Raw genomic sequence first — 16,138 nt, 5'->3', positions numbered from 1 at the left:
TGTATCCCCTCAGTGTGCTGTTAAATCCCATCAAAATACTAAAATCATAACATTTGAGAGGATTGGAGGCATTTCTTGGAGGTTTAGATTGGATATTGGGAAGGAATTGTTCCCTGTGAGGTGCTCAGGCACTGGCACAGGTTGCCCAGAGAAGCTGTGGCTGCTCCATCCCTGGGAGTGTTCCAGGCCAGGTTGGATGTGGCTTGGAGCAACCTGAGCTAGTAGAAAATATCCCTTGAAAGAAGGTTGGAAGTAGATGATCTTTAAGGTCCTTCCAACCCAAACCATTGTGGGATTCTCTGATTTATGAGTTGATTTGAGGGTTTGGGTGTTGGTAGGTTTAAATAAACTAACACAGATATTTCACTGTAAATTAAGGAATAGCAGAGGGTTTTTTTAATTGTCATGTTCAGTCTTGTCTGGGAAAAAATTTACTTGGGTATTTTGGTCCATTCCTCCCTAAAGTGTCAGGAAGTAGTTAAACAATAGTAAAACCTCTTGAAGGCCTTTGGTGCTGCTTTCTGCCCACACTTGGCTTCCTCCATGCCAGAAGTGAAACTTTCTCTGCTCAGAGCCAGGCCTGGGTCACGCACTGAGCTCCTGCTGTTCAGCCAGGCAGATTTCCCCTTTTTCAGGCCCTTGAGAGGCACAATCTGATCTCTGAGGCTCCACCTGAGCTGATAACGAGGGGCTGTGCTGCTTTGGGACATCCTGAGGCACATACAAACTGCTTGAACATTACCACTGAGACGTGGCCTCATGACCATTTTAAGATTCATCTGTAAAACTAACATCCAACTCCTCTCATTTGGTATTTCAATGAGAATAATGTCATTTTTCCATGCATAATTTGACTTCTTTCAGCTAAACCAACCCCTTGCAGTGTGTGTGATTAGCTGCAGAGGTTAGATTGCTACCAAGCAGTAAAACCAAGCAAAACCTCAACTCCTCTTCCCTTCAGGATTTCTATTCACAGTATTTTTCTCTCTCTGTGAGGAGTTTTATCAGGAATATTTGTTTCAATGAAGTTGGTTTTTTTCTGCATTCAGTTCTGGAGGAAGTTTGGGGTGAGAACAGACAGTATTTGATGAGCCACATTGGAGCTGAGATTTGCAGTTCTTGAACACTCCTATCAGATTGCAGTTTTGGCAGTTAACACATTGCATATTTCAGTAGTTATTATAAGAGGGTTTTTTTAAGGAAAAAAAGAGCTAAAAAAATATCCCCAAGATCTGTGACTTTTATGCTTTTTATGTTCACTTCCTTTGCCTTTTTGGGTTTCCCCTGCCAACCTCTGACGAGTTTCTGTTACTGTAGCTACACTAGATCCTTTATCTCCTGCGTTTTCTCTTCACATCCTCCTCTGCCTCAGAAGACCTTCAGCATGAGTCAGGTTTGCCACGATGTAAGAAATATCAGTGTCAGACACTGTGCCAGGTGCTAAGCTGGGCAGGAGAAACTCAGCTTGGTTAGGTCCTGAGCTTGGGGGATTTGCCTCTCTGTGGTTTGATTTCCCTCTGTGGTTGTCAGGTGTGTTCCTACCTGGGCTCTGTGCCATTGAGATCACATGGAATCACTGATTTTGGAGCCCACAGAGGTGACTCCTTCCACAGGAGAAGGCAGAGTGGCTCCTTAGGGATGATCCAGGGTTCCTTGCAAAGCCCTAATGGTTTTGGGGGGTGAAGATTTATCTCATCTCAGGAACCTGTGTGTGGCACCACAACACTTTTGCCACCTTGGTTGCCCCATGGGTCACCTGTGGCAGGTTTGCAGGGCAGTGGTTCTCCCTGAGTGCCAAAAAGGGCAGGTATTAACCACTGCAAGACTCCAGGAGTTGAAAATTCCAGGGGTAAGTCAGTCCTGCCACTGCAAAACCTCAGGACTAGCCTAAAAGCAGAGCTGGAAGGAACACAACATATTTTTCTTCTAGTTTCAGGTTGTAGATAAGTTGTCCTTCAGGTTTTTTACCACAGCACAAGGTGAGCTGTCACTAACCCTGGTGTCCTTCTAGGGAGCTGATGTCCCTGTGCCACCCTCACCCTGTGCTGCCTGCAGTCCTGACCAGCACCTCATGCTCTGTGTGTTCCTCTGTGCTTCCTGCAGCCCCTCAGAGCTCACAGGCTTCACCACCACAGGTTCACAGAACCATTGCCCTTCAGGTTTTTTACCACAGCACAAGGTGAGCTGTCACTAACCCTGGTGTCCTTCTAGGGAGCTGATGTCCCTGTGCCACCCTCACCCTGTGCTGCCTGCAGTCCTGACCAGCACCTCATGCTCTGTGTGTTCCTCTGTGCTTCCTGCAGCCCCTCAGAGCTCACAGGCTTCACCACCACAGGTTCACAGAACCATTGCAAAAGACCTCCAAGCTCATCAAGTCCAACCTCTGACCCATCACCACTTTGTCAACTAGAGCAGAGCACTAAGGGCCATGTCCAGTTGTTCCTTGAACTCCTCCATGGGTGGTGACTCCATCACCTCCCTGGGCAGTTCATTCCAATGCCTGACAGCCCTTTCTGTGAAGAAATTCCTTCTGATGTCCAACCTGAACCTCTCCTGGCGCAGCTTGAGGTAATTTCCTCTCATCCTGTCACTTGTTAACTGGGAGAACTGGTTGCACCTCCTGTCAGGGAGTTGTAGAGGGCAATAAGGTCCCTCCTGAGCCTCTTTTTCTCCAGGCTGAACCCTCACAGCTCCCTCATGACTTACTCTCTAGACCCTTCACCAACTTCATTGCTCTAGGTTGGTGTGACAAATCACCTCCTGTGACTAACATCTCTTCTAGCTGCCATTGGAAATGGCTTTTCAATTAAAGACTGATGGACAGTTGTTTCCCAAGGGCACAGACAAGTTCCCTACAACAGGATGCCAAATCCTGGAGGGTAGTCATGGAGTTTTCTACAGTGGGCTGAAAACCATATGGAGCTTACAAGGCAATTTATACACTGATCTGACAGATACCATTAGTCACTGAGAAATTACATAGATTTCTTGTGAACAGAAGAACTACAGAGCTTCTTTGGTCTCCCATGATAGGTAATCAGCAAAATCTCCTTGGCAGGAAACCAGATGCTGTCCCAGGTAACAATTCTCACTGCTGACGTAGAGTCCAAGGGGTGACAGTGAAGCCACTGGACTCACAAGAGCTGGTGACGTGTTTGAGAAGTGGTTGTGATGCTTTTTGGGCTTTGCCTTTGTTCTTTCCAAAAGATTAGTCATCTGGACAGTTCAGCAAATTGGTGGCTGCAGTGGCCTCCAGCACAACTGGTGTGTGATGTTCAGCTCCTGGCTGGGTGTCCTTAAGGTGGGCAAAAGGAGAATACACAGCCAGATCACAGAATCATTTAGGTTGGAAAAGACCTCTAAGAGCACCGAGTCCAACCTGTGAACCATCACCACCTTGTCAGCTAGACCAGAGCACTGACTGCCACCTCCAGTTGTTCCTTGAACTCCTCCAAGATTGGTGACTCCACCACCTCCCTGGGCATTTTGAATGCCTAACAACCATTTCCATGAAGAAATTCCTCCTAATGTCCAACCTGAACCTTCCTTGGCATAACTTGAGGCCATTTCCTCTCCTCCTGTCACTTGTTCCCTGGGAGAAGATGCCAAACCCACCTGGTTCCAACTTCTACAAATACTCTTTGGAATGTACATCTGGTTGAGGATATTTCTGTGTGTCTTTAATGCCCTGAAAACAGAGGTCTAAATGCCACATCAGTGCACTTAAGTGGGGGGAAAAAAATCCATTGATTCTTCCTTGAGATCTCATCCTTGAGCACTCCTAGTGTTACCTGCTCAAGTCATGGTAGCCCAGAGGAGGGAGAAGGGATTAGGAGATCTGTAACATTTTTTCTCTGTTCCATCACAGTGTGCATTTATGTTTCAGCCTTAATTTACCCTGAGCCATGTTTGGGGATGGACAGAGGTGGCTGGAAGAGAATCCTTTCCCCTGTGGAGGTCAAGGTGGGAACTGAGCTGCTGCATTTGGGGTCTGAGCGTGAAGGGAATTGACAGATGAAACGTTATTACCTTCCAGCAGAGACAGGTAAGGTTAATTATAGAAAAACCCCAAAGATTTCAAAGCCAGATAGTCAGATTGTCTCTGAAAGGTCACTGCTGACTCTAGAGATCTAGGCTTGGCTTGAACAAGTGTAGCCTGTGATCTGACTGTAAATGTTCCATCATCTGACAGTATCTAATGCTTGAACAAGAATGAAAACATGTAGAGGTCAAGTAGGAAAAAGAACAACCTGAAGAAAAATAAGTCCAAAAAAAGATAGAAATAAATAAATTAGTTGTTCCTACTCTGATAAACACCAGGTGTGAGATACCACAGAGACCAACTGCCTGCAGCTCTTGCCAGGCGTGGAGGTCCCTCCTGTCCCACCTGCCCATGTGGGGCCTTCAGAGCTCCTTTCTCTGCTGCTCTGTGTGTGACACTGGGCAAAAGGCTGATTAATGTTCCTCTTTGGTGTTTAGGCAGTGCTGGTCATTGGTGTCCATCATTGGGCTCCAGGGGAATAGCCACTGGAACCACTACACACTAGTGTAGTGTGGATGTGAGGAGGCAGCAAGTGATCAGAAGATGGAGCAGCTCTGCTGTGAGAAAAGGCTGAGAGAGTTGGGGTTGTTCAGCATGGAGAAGCATCCAAAGTGACTTAATCATGGTCAACCAGTGCCTGAAGGAGCTACAGGAAAGACAGAGAGAGGCTATTTCCAAGGGCATGGAGGGACAGTACACAGGGAATTGCTTCACACTGACAGAGAGGAGGTTTGGATTGGATACTGGGAAGGAGTTGTTCCTTGTGAGGTGCTGAGACACTGGCACAGGTTACCCAGAGTAGCTGTGGCTGCTCCATCCCTGGGAGTGTTCCAGACTAGGCTGAAGAGAACTTGGAGCAACCTGGGCTGGTGGAAAGTGTCCCTGCTCATGGCAGGGGGTGGAACAGGATGCTCTTCAATGTCCCTTGCAACCCAAACCATTCCATGACTCTATGAATAGTGATAAAGATGAGGAAGGTAAGGCATCAGGAGATTTGGTTTGAAGAGCAAGTTCTTCTGCTCCTCGAGTGTTTCTGTTAGTTACAAGATTCCCCATCCCATGGAGATTATTCAAAGCACAGTCAATGCTGCTGAGCACAGGGCAGCACCTGCCCAACCCCTGCAAACTTTCCCTGGACATGTGCTGTGAAACCCTCGTGGTTCTGCTGTTTTGGAGGAGGAATCCTGATTTTGGGGTGTCCAGGCTTCCCCATAGCCAGCTGGACAGCAGCTGCAGCCTGTCTGAGCTTCCAGCACGGTGGCAGAGCTGCAGGCTGTGCCAAGAGAGGAGCAGAACTGTGTGGGAAGAGCAGGGGATCTCCTGTCTGGCAGAACTACAAAGCCTTTTAGTTTCTGGAGCACAACATTTGGCCTACTCAGGGCATGATGTGGGGAAAGGTGATGGGAGAGACAGTGTCCCTTGGCTGCTCACAGCTCGCTTGGATGTCACCCTTTGATGCAAAGATTTCACTTGGCACATTTGAGAACACAAGCAGCTTTACAGGAAGAGTTTTTTAAACTAGAAGTGGCTGTTGCATGTTAAATCTGTCTGGTTGTCCATGGCAGGAACACAGGTGGAATAGACCAAAGACTAAGTGAAGAGTGTGTGACTGACCTATTCTTTGAGATCTGTAAGTGAATCTTCAGGAAGAAAGTGTGGAACACACTAAAGAAGAGTCATGGTGCCTTGTGAACACCATTTTATGGCACCTGAAGTTTATTCAGCACCTGAATTACCAGTTTGTTGTACCTGAAGTTTATTCAGACTTCACTGGATGCCTGTTAAGCTTAGGAATTAGCAGGGCAAGTGGCAAGAGTTGTAGGCATGGCATTTTCCAGAAGTTCTCCTCACAGCTCTGACTCTCCCTTGCCTCGAGGCTGTTCTGCATCAGAATCATCTGTTCAGTGGGGAATGAGGATGGATTTTAGCTCCTGTCTGCACTGTGCACACATAAAAGCCACCACAAGCTACAGGGATAGGAGCAAATCTGGAGAACAGGGGAAGTAGAAGGGCAGAGGAGAAGCAAACTGAATGCATGGAAGGCAGAGATGGAAGTTTGTGTGTTTGTGTAAGACACTGGGGAATTGAAACTCAGCTGCAGGTGATGAGTTTGGGTCTATTTAGAATTTTGCTGAGCAAGTGTTGTCACCCAAATCCCAGAGGTGTGAGGCCACAGGACATGTGTCTCTAGAGCCCAGTGCAGCTGTTTTCAGTCTGGGACCAAGGGTTGATCCTTCAGGAAGGTAGAATTCCTTCTCTTGCTTTCATGGTATGGAGTTACATCAGCTCTGGAAAATAATTTGAGTTTCCAGCTGGAAGAACCTGAAAGCAAATAGGAGAATCAGAAGATCTGAGTGGATGGATGGACTCGCTCTACATTACAATCTGGTGGTTAAAGCCTTGAAAGGTTTCTATGTTCATCTGAAAAATTCTACATTCATTAGAAACTCTAGGCTGGAACTTGGTCTGTTGGAGTGAGGCCAGAGGAGACACCAAGGTGATTAGAGGATGGAGCAGCTCTGCTAGGAGGAAAGGCTGAGAGTTGGGATTGTTCAGCCTGGAGAGGAGAAGCTTTGGGGTGCCCTCATCGTGGCCTTACAGTGCCTGAAGGAGATATAGGGAAGATGGAGAAAGACTATTTCCAAGGGCATGGAGGGACAGGACAAGGGGGAATGGCTTCAACCTGACAGAGAGGATACTTGGATTGGATATTGGGAAGAAATTCCTCCCTGGGAGGGTGGTGAGACACTGGCACAGATTGCCCAGAGAAGCTGTGGCTGCTCCATCCCTGGGAGTGTTCCAGGCCAGGTTGGATGTGGCTTGGAACAACCTGAGCTGGTGGAAGGTGTCCCTGGGGATGGAATAAAATGATCTTTAAGGTCCTCCCAACCCAACCCATTCTTTGATTCTATGAATAAAATACTCTGAGTGCTCTCAATTCACACACTAAATTCATTTCCTTTCATTCTCATTGTCCATCCACTTGCAAACCCCTTTGAAAAATCACATTCCCTGATGCCACATCTTGCTCTTCACCTGCTGCTTCCCTTTCTGGAGCCACTGGTGTGTGGTTCCTCAGCTCTGCTGGTTTAAGATGACGTAGAGTCACCCCCTTTCTCCGCCCCTCACCAAGCAGGAAGAGTACAGCCACAAAAAGCCCAGCACCTTCCCTCAGGGGCACAGAACAGAGCTCTTGGGCAGGGAAGTGCTGTCAGCAGCCCATCCTGGTGTGGTTTGGGGTTGTATCTCTCCAGGCATGAGTGGCCAGATGAAGAGAGTTGGGTATCCCAAGCCCCAGGTGTGCCTGATGCTGGTGCTGTGCCTGTGCTCCTGGACACAGCAAAGTGTGGGCCAACTGTGCAGGGATGGTGAGCAGAGAGTCAGCACCAAGGATGGCAAGAAATCCTGCCCCAAATGCAGCTCAGTCGCAGGTAAGGGCATGAGGTGTGTGTGTCTTGTTGTGTTGGTCAGGAGGGGTTTATGTCAAAGTGTGGGCGACAGGTTTGTGTGGGAAAATGGACCTTGAGTAATGTATGTGTGAAGAAAAATGCCAAGGGTTTCCCTCTGGCTCCCTGAATCCAGAATGTGGCTCAGATCCTTGGGAGGGGTGGCATTGGTCTCTGGTGAGCAGTGACAGGACCTGAGGGAACAACATTCATCCCACAAGTGAATGCACAGACAAGGAGGTCTCAAGTGATCATTAGTTCTAACAGTCTGTTCCAACCTGTATCCTCAGCTGTCTTAGGATGGTGGTGGATGGGATGGATTTAGAGGGAAGGTTTAGATTGGATAATGGGAAGAGATTGTTCCCTGGGAGGGTGGTGAGACACTGGCACAGATTGCCCAGAGAAGCTGTGGCTGCTCCATCCCTGGGAGTGTTCCAGGCCAGGTTGGATGGGGCTTGGAGCAACCTGGGTTGGTGGGAGGTGTTCCAGCCCATGGCAGGGATGGAAATAGATAATCTTTGACCATTCAGTGAGTCTCTGTAACTTGCCTGTAATTTTATGTCATATTAAAGCATGGAACAGGCAGGACTGACTGGCTGACATTTCTGTCCCTGTTAGACTGAAGGACAGATCAGGTGATTCTCACAGCCTCTTCCGTGGTTCCAGGAGCAATCATTCCATTCTTCCTCATTTACTGCTGCCCATTGTGGCAGCCAGAGCTTCCCAATGGGGGATTTTCAGCCAGAAACATCCCCAAGCTGTTTGCAGACAGCTCTGAAGGCCACTGAGAGGAGGACACTTGGCAGAGGAAGACGTGGGCAGTTTTCTGGTCACCCTGTACATCACTCATCTCAGCAGATAATCTTGGTTTGATCTTTGCTAGTCTCCGTGGGTTTTTAAGCACACTCTTGAACCAGGCAGCATTTCCCTCTCTAGGTTTTGTTCTTTAAGGTTGTACAGCCTCAGGGTTGAACAGAACTTTTTAACAGCCTCAAGGACTACTTGATGTTGTTTACTGATGGGATCAGGATATGTGATCTGTCCTTTGCTTCCAAGGAGCCTCTCAGAATTAGGGATGGTATTTCTGAATGCAAGCAAAGCTCTCAACAGGACTCTTGTAGAAATAGTAGAACAGAGGGTGGGAAAGGTGCTGGTTTAATGGCTTAGATTTAGCCCCACTTCTGCCAACAGAGTGTAGGAAGCAGCTGCAGGTAGGAAAGGCAGGAAAAGGAGCTCCAGCTCCACTGGGCAAAGGATGTTTTGGTCATCTCTCCTCTAACCCAACTGAGGAGAGCTCTGGCAGTGTCCTGAGAGCTATGTGCTGGTTGGGAAGTGTGTGGTGCTTCCTTGGGGTGCTGCCAGTGTCTTCCTTACCCCACACTGTCTAAATTCCACTGTAGTAAAGCAAACCTGCTCCTTCCTTCTGTCTGCCACATCCTCCCTGAGATTGCAGGTGAAAGTGTTACAGTGCTAAATCACACAGTGCTTAGGTGTGAAAATGTGAGTGGTACAGATTTTGGATGCTCTAACCATTACCCATGTGATGGGAGTGACACCTTTCTGGTACCCATTTATGCCAGTAAGGAATTATTTCCCCTTTATCAGCCACATGGGAAGGTGAATTGCTGGCAAAAGGCAAATCTCAGTCTTTTCTCTTGGCCAGGAAACAACAGCACATGTCTTGACTCTGAGGACCACAAGTGCAAGTGCCTGCAGGGCTACAGCTGTGCTGATCAACACTGTCTCTACTGCAAGAAGCTGCCAGAGTGTGCCGAGGGGGAGGAGCTGGTCAAGATCGGTAACTACCCAAACACACATGCCTCTGGGGCCAGAGCTCGAGAGAAGTGTCTGCTTGAGCCTTAGCTCCTCACTTCACCTCCCATTTCCTTCACTCAGCACTACCTGCTTTGGGCAAGGTCAGAGAATAGAGTCATCCAGGTTGGAGGAGACCTCCAAGCTCATCAAGTCCAACCATGAAGTTTAACTGCTGGAGAGAAATGGCATTTATGTCCTGGGCTCTGTGACTAACCTCTTTGCTTCCCTGTTTAGAGCTCTTCCCTTAAATGTGAGACTTTCACTTGCCTGCTCAGAATTTCAGTATGACTTTGCTGTCAAAGCTGCTAGAAGAGGCAGCAGGAGCCTGTTGGCCTTTCTGTGGGGCTACCCAGAAACCTCCCAAAATGCCAAGGTGGCAAGAACTGCTGATGGGTTTCTCCAGGGGCTGATTCATAACACAAAGAGTAGAGGGAATACATCATGTTCTGATCTGTTGTATCATCTCCAACCTTCAGCAGGGGCACTGAGCACTAATGATTCCCATTCTCTTTGCTTGTAGGTGAAATAGATTTCACATTCAAGTGTAAACCCTGTGAGACAGGAACCTATTCCAGTGTGAAGAATGGCTGCTGTTGGAACTGGACTGAGTATGTGTTTGTTGCTGCACTGCTGTATGAGGGATGAAAGGAAACCAGCTGTGGGAAGAGAGAGGAAAGGAGGAAAAGAGGGGGATGAAGGGAGAGCAGGGACATTCTCAATGTGCCTCTTGTTCTCCTTCCAGTTGTGAGAGTTTTGGGTTCATAACAGTGAAGAAAGGCAACAGCACTCACAACTCAGTGTGCAGCTTCCCTGCTAGAGAGAGAGGTAGGTACCTGCTGGCCAGGACTGATCCCTTCCAGCCTGGAGCTTCTCTCTCTGCTTCCTCAGCTGGTGCCTAGTTACCCTCCAGAGCTGCTGCCATGCAAGTTTGTGTCTGTTTCTGTTTCCTTTTCTTTTCCTTTTTATTTTTTTCTTCTTTTTCTTTTTCTTTGCTTTTGCCTTTGCCTTTGCCTTTGCCTTTGCCTTTGCCTTTGCCTTTGCCTTTGCCTTTGCCTTTGCCTTTGCCTTTGCCTTTGCCTTTGCCTTTGCCTTTGCCTTTGCCTTTGCCTTTGCCTTTGCCTTTGCCTTTGCCTTTGCCTTTGCCTTTGCCTTTGCCTTTGCCTTTGCCTTTGCCTTTGCCTTTGCCTTTGCCTTTGCCTTTGCCTTTGCCTTTGCCTTTGCCTTTGCCTTTGCCTTTGCCTTTGCCTTTGCCTTTGCCTTTGCCTTTGCCTTTGCCTTTGCCTTTTCTTTTTCCTTTGCTTTTTGTTTTCCCTTTCCCTTCTCTTTGCCTCTCCCTTTCCCTTTCTCTCTCCCTTTGCCTTTCCCTTTCCCTCTCCCTTTTCCTTTGCCTTTCCCTTTGCATTTGCTTTTCCCTTTCCTTTTCCCTCTCCTTTTCCCTTTCCCTTTCCCTTTCCCTTTCCCTCTCCCCTTTCTCTCCCTCCTTTCCCCCCACTCCCAGTCCCCAGTGTCTCACTCCCAGTCCCTGTGTGTGTTCCAGCTCCTGTGGCTCAGGACTCTGTGTACACCTCCATCCTGGCCATCCTCACAGCTGTGGCTGTGTTTGTGCTCATCCTGCTCACCTTCCTCCTGCACTTCTGCATCTGGGCCATGAAGAAGGACAAACTCTACACAGCTGACGGTAAGGACACCTGGGTGGGCTCCTTGGGGCTCCTCAGGGAGGAACAGTGAGGCTGAAGGGCAGAAATGAAGCTGACTCAATACTAACTATGGATTTACTCTGTGGGTTTGGGTAGGTCACTTAGTTTCACTCAGATGCAGCACAGAATAGTTGGGGTTGGAAGAGACATCTGGAGATCATCTAGTCCAACCCCCTGACAGGGCTTAGATCAGCCTCTTCCAACCTCTATTCTTGCCTGACCTTGAGATGGAGGTGAGAAGGTGCTGGATTTTAGAGGGCAGGATTTTAGCAGGATGCTGGTGTTGGGTTTGGTGGATTTTTTCCTGGCTAAACTTCCACCAAATAACAGAGACTTTATGGGGAAAAAAAGCCCCAAACAGGTCAGACATACAGTGGGATTGTTCAGCATGGAGAAGAGAAGATTTGGGGTGACATAATTGTGGCCTTCAATGCCTGAAGGAGCTAAAGGAAAGATGGATTTTCCAAGGGCCTGGAGTGACTGGACAAGGGGAAATGGATTCACACTGCCAGAGATTGGGTTAGATTGGATATAGGGAAGGAATTCTTCCCTGTGAGGTGCTGAGGCACTGGCACAGGTTGCCCAGAGAAGCTGTGGCTGCTCCATCCCTGGGAGTGTTCCAGGCCAGGTTGGATGGGGCTTGGAGCACCCTGGGCTGCCTATCCAGAGGGTTGGAACTAGATGATCTTCAATGTTCTTTCCAATCCAAACCAGTCTGGGATTGTGGGCTGTGTTGGAGAAGTGCTGAACAGCTAACAGATGTGTCTGAAGACCTCTTGTATGTGCAGTGCTTTTGCTTGTTCTCACTACAGATGTGGAACATAACTTCCCTAGGCTGCCAGTGGCTCCACAACCCTCGGACCAAGGAGAGGAGACCTGCCCGTTTCCAGAAGAGGAACATGGAGACAAAACAGCAGAAGGAACACTTTGCTATATTCTCTCTCAGAATCTACAATGAGCTCAGCTAACCTGCAGGGTGCTGGGAGCATGGGGAGCTGAGCTTTCCAAGGAAAACAGAAGGAAGGGGATGAGGTGTATGTAGATAGCAATGAGGAGTTGGTTTGGAGAGAGTTTGGCTTCGTTACCTCTCACCAAACCTGGTATTTAGAGACAAAAAGCTGCTGATTCAGGCTGGCATTTATTCCTGAAGGCACTCACAGCTTTTCCCAGGCTATCCCTACCTCCAGGACGAGTCCTGATGCTCATATTAAGGGAATAAGGCACATGGATAAGGAATAGTAGCTGTATCTACTTCTCTTCCCTAAGCCCTTTTCAACCCTCTGAGGTACTCAACCCATTCCATCCTCTCCTGGCCCATCCCAGCAGGAGCTGCTCAGGACAGACTCAGTGCCCAGAGGTGCCTGGGGGAGGCTGTGCCATGCTCACAGCATTTGATCCCCTCATCCCCTCCAGGGAAACTAGGGAACAAAGGGAGTAATTCTTATCCTCCTTCCCTTCCATCCCTCAGCAATCCTTGGGAACTGACCACTGGATTCCAAAGGGAGAGTTATGGATGGTTCAAATGAGGATCATGTAGTGGAAAGACATTGGGTTTAATGCTCTCCTCTCTCCTGCTTTCTAGAGGAGGAAGGCAGTGGAAAACAGGGAAAAACTCAAGATTGCTGGTTTAGCATTTGTCCCAGAGGAAAAAGAACCAGAGCAGGTTCTTTACCTGTACCAGGATTGCTCAGTCATCAGATGTTCCCTACTGAAACTGTTTGACTTTAATGCTGGTGCTCCCTAAGGTCCCTAGAGCTCTAACATGCCTCCGGTTCTGGAGGAAAATCCTGGATTTCAAGGCAAATTTCCTTTTACTTTTTCTTTTTTTTTTTTTACTTTCCCTTTTTCTTTTCCTTTCCCTGAGCTAAGGTGAGCAGGAGACTGAGCCTATCTGGCTAACTCTGTGCATTGGCCATGGTTACTCTCAGCTCTGTGTGGATCTTCTAGGAATTTTCATGTTTTTAAGCAGATTTCTCATTGAGACCTTTTAAGAAGGGAAAATAAACTTTAAAATACAACCAAGTGCTTATGTGATTAATAAATTGCAAAGTAGTGTTTGTTCCTTAGGGGTTTTCTTGTTCCTTTTCCTTTTTGTTTTTTCCTTTTCCTTTCTCTTATTTTTCCTTTAATTTTTCCTTTTTTAATTTTCCTTTTTATTTTTTTTATTGTCTCTTCTCTTCTCTTCTCTTCTCTTCTCTTCTCTTCTCTTCTCTTCTCTTCTCTTCTCTTCTCTTCTCTTCTCTTCTCTTCTCTTCTCTTCCCTCTCCTTTCTCCCCCCATCAACCCAGCAGGGAAACTGGTGCTGCCAAATATTTCCAGCCAAGAAACAGCAACATTAGATGCCAAAAAGCTGCAGCTTTTGGCATCCAGAGGACTGGAGTGGCTTGGGGAAGGCTCCTGGGGAGATGACCAAGCCTTGTGTGGGTGCTGCGTTGGTGTCAGTTCATACTGAAACTCCTTGAGCAGAGGTTGATTAGCCTGGAAACTTGTCCCGTGGCCTTTGCTTTTTTCTGGGCTCCCTCGAGCAGTTCCACTTTCTGCTAGGCTCTAACCACCTGGTTGGGTGATGGGAAAAGCAACTGATTTCCTGCCTTTGCAAGCTGCAGCTCAGAGGGAAAACCCCAAAGTGTGAATCAGTGGAGAATTTCAGTAAGAGCTGCTTCTCTCATCAAAGGAAATGAAAGCTCTTGGCTCAGAGCTGAGAGCCTGGAAGAGACACAACTTAACCTTAACCAAGTTTCCAGCAGAGACAACAATACCTTTACTTTATCACTGTGCCATTGCTCTGGTATTTCAATCACATCAGGGCTGAGTTTTTAGGTCAGATCTCAGAGCTTAGGGGAGTTTTAAAGTTCTGATTGAAACTTCAGGTTGATCTCTGGAGGGTAAAAAAGCTTCTCTCTCAATTCATTGACCAATGTCTCTAACCTTATAGTTTTCTTGAAGCTCTTTGCAAAAGAGAATATAAAATAGGCCTGGAAAATATCCTAAAGGGTAAGTGATCAAGCAAATGTAGCAAGACACAGTTTCGTTAATGTTGTTGGCATGAGTAAATAGTGTAAATATTATATATATAGGATTGGGGGATTTTTTGGGTTGGAAAAGTCCTCTAAGATCATCAAGTCCAACCACTAACACCACCACTGTGGTCACCACTAAACCATGTCCCCAGGTGTCACATCCACATGTCTTTTGCACCTTCCTGTGGAGAAATGTCCCCTAATATCCAACCTAAACCTCCCCTGGTGTAACTTAGAATCAGATAATCATCAAGGTTGGAGGAGACCTCGAAGATCATCAAGTCTAACCATTAACCTGTCACTGCTGGAACTCCTAAGCCCTAAACCAGATCCTCCAGTGCCAGATCTTCCCCCAGATTGGAGGTGTCCCCAGTGCCCAGTTGAGGGGACAATCACTGCACTGATCCTACTGGTCACACTGTTCCTTTTCCCTGGAGTGAAACTCATCCCTTTCCTCCCTTCCTCACCACGTGCTGTATCCTGTCCATAACACACATAGGAAGGATATTTAATCAGGGAACAAGCCCAGGAGATTTCTACTCCCTTTTTAAAACAACTTTAATTACACTTTTTCCTGAAGCAACACTGACTTTGCTTTCAAGTCCCTCTGAGCTGCAATCTATGTGTTTGGTAGAGTTTTTGGCAACATGACAGACTTTTGGGCACTTTGTTTGTGCTAAGAATAAAAATCCAACAACACATTTTCCTCTTTTTCTTTTTCTCAGAGAACTTGAAGAGGAAAATCAGCTTTGCAGATGCCAACAGAGGGCACCTAAGTTACACACATTTTTCTTGGCAAACTCCTCAGCAACTGTTCTTTTTCCTCTCCAAACTTCATTAATTTCTGTGCTGACAGACAAACTCGAGGACTCTTTGGTGTGTAGGGCTGAGCCAGAGGTTTGTTCTGTTGCTGAGGGGGGAAAAAAGCCACATTAAGTTCATTTAACTGTGGGAAATTTTGATGAAACTCACAGGGGGAAGCTGAACATCCCTCTGGGCTCTCAGGGAGGGAGAGGGCACCTTGCTCCAGAGCTCCAGGTGGGTTCCTAGCCAGGACAGAATGGGAATGTGGGAATAAGTACATCTTCCTACAGCAGAGCTTGTCCTTAGGGAGGTTGGATGGAGCTCTGGGCAACCTGGGCTAGGGGAAGATGTCCCTGCCCATGGTAGGAGGGGAATGAGATGATCTTGAAGGTCCTTCCAAGTCAAACCATCCTGTGATTCTGTGATTCTATGGAGTTGTAATGTCATCCCACAGCAAACTGGGCAGGAAAATGCTCTGCCCAGTGGTAACTGTGGGATGAAGCTGTCAATGCTGTGTCCAGCTCTGCAATATCCAACAGGTCTTGGTGGCAGCAGGGGCAAGAAGACATGGACAAACCTATCCTAAATACATCAGAGACTCAGAGAATATCCTGAGCTGGAAGGGACCCACAAGGATCAGCAAATCCCAACTCCTGGCCCTGCACAGGACACCCCAACAATCCCACCCTGGGCCCAAAATACCTCCATGTCTCTCCCAGGTTCCAACTCACTCTGTCTCCACTCAGTGTCCAGAAATCCTCATCATTCTTGCACATCATATTATCCAACAGCAGCTTTGGGTTCTCTCTGCACATGGAAAATCCATGGGGAAGGCTGAAGCTTTTAACAGGCTAAGGAGGAGTTGCCACAATAGAGTGATATTGGAGCTTCTATTCTACTTAAAGTTTACCCAGGCAGAGCTTTGCATGCCAAGGTTGCAAAAGACAATTCTCCCTGAAACCTGAGCAGTCCCAGTTTGTGTGTCTGTGCCATTCCCTCTCCTGGACAAAGAGCCTATTGTTGGGTTCCTGCATACATTAATTCCACTCTTTCATGGGTTTTGCTGTTCCCACTGCCCTTTGCTGGAAGAGCTTGGAGTTCCTTTCTGCTTTAGCAACAGCACAATATGCCAGATGGTTTGCTCTTGTGTGTGGGCCAGGTGGTTTGGAGGGACTGAGCTGCCTTCAAAGCACCTCAATCACTGTATTTAACATTCTCCTTTCTTCTGCCTTCCCTTGTCAGTGCTTTATTCTCTCTTTCCAAACCTGAGCTGGAATTCTGGCAGGTTTTATAGACTCTTTGGGCTAATCTACT

The 16,138-nt window shown here is 47.5% G+C and overlaps 1 protein-coding gene across 1 annotated transcript; it reads left to right on the top strand.

The window, feature by feature from the left end:
* Positions 1-7,298: 7,298 nt before the first annotated feature.
* On the top strand, positions 7,299-11,958 carry TNFRSF18 (tumor necrosis factor receptor superfamily, member 18). Its single transcript, XM_009078385.1, has 6 exons — positions 7,299-7,473; positions 9,152-9,286; positions 9,824-9,911; positions 10,046-10,128; positions 10,841-10,981; positions 11,813-11,958. Exons 1-6 carry the CDS (start codon positions 7,299-7,301, stop codon positions 11,956-11,958), a joined length of 768 nt encoding a protein of 255 aa, XP_009076633.1.
* Positions 11,959-16,138: the final 4,180 nt, after the last annotated feature.

This window comes from Acanthisitta chloris, unplaced genomic scaffold, assembly GCF_000695815.1.
Source record: "Acanthisitta chloris isolate BGI_N310 unplaced genomic scaffold, ASM69581v1 scaffold12337, whole genome shotgun sequence".
In the NCBI taxonomy this organism is placed as follows: Eukaryota; Metazoa; Chordata; class Aves; order Passeriformes; family Acanthisittidae; genus Acanthisitta; species Acanthisitta chloris.
Note: the sequence above shows the minus strand (reverse complement) of the source record. Positions and strands in the feature narration are given on the sequence as shown.

What these genes read in the sequence shown, in the direction of transcription:
- TNFRSF18 (XM_009078385.1), top strand. Translation starts at nt 7,299, where the DNA reads ATGAGTGGCCAGATGAAGAGAGTTGGGTATCCCAAGCCCCAGGTGTGC. An exon ending in CAAATGCAGCTCAGTCGCAG is followed by an intron (nt 7,474 to 9,151) that starts GTAAGGGCATGA and finishes TCTCTTGGCCAG; the next exon opens with GAAACAACAGCACATGTCTT. An exon ending in CAAACTCTACACAGCTGACG is followed by an intron (nt 10,982 to 11,812) that starts GTAAGGACACCT and finishes TTCTCACTACAG; the next exon opens with ATGTGGAACATAACTTCCCT.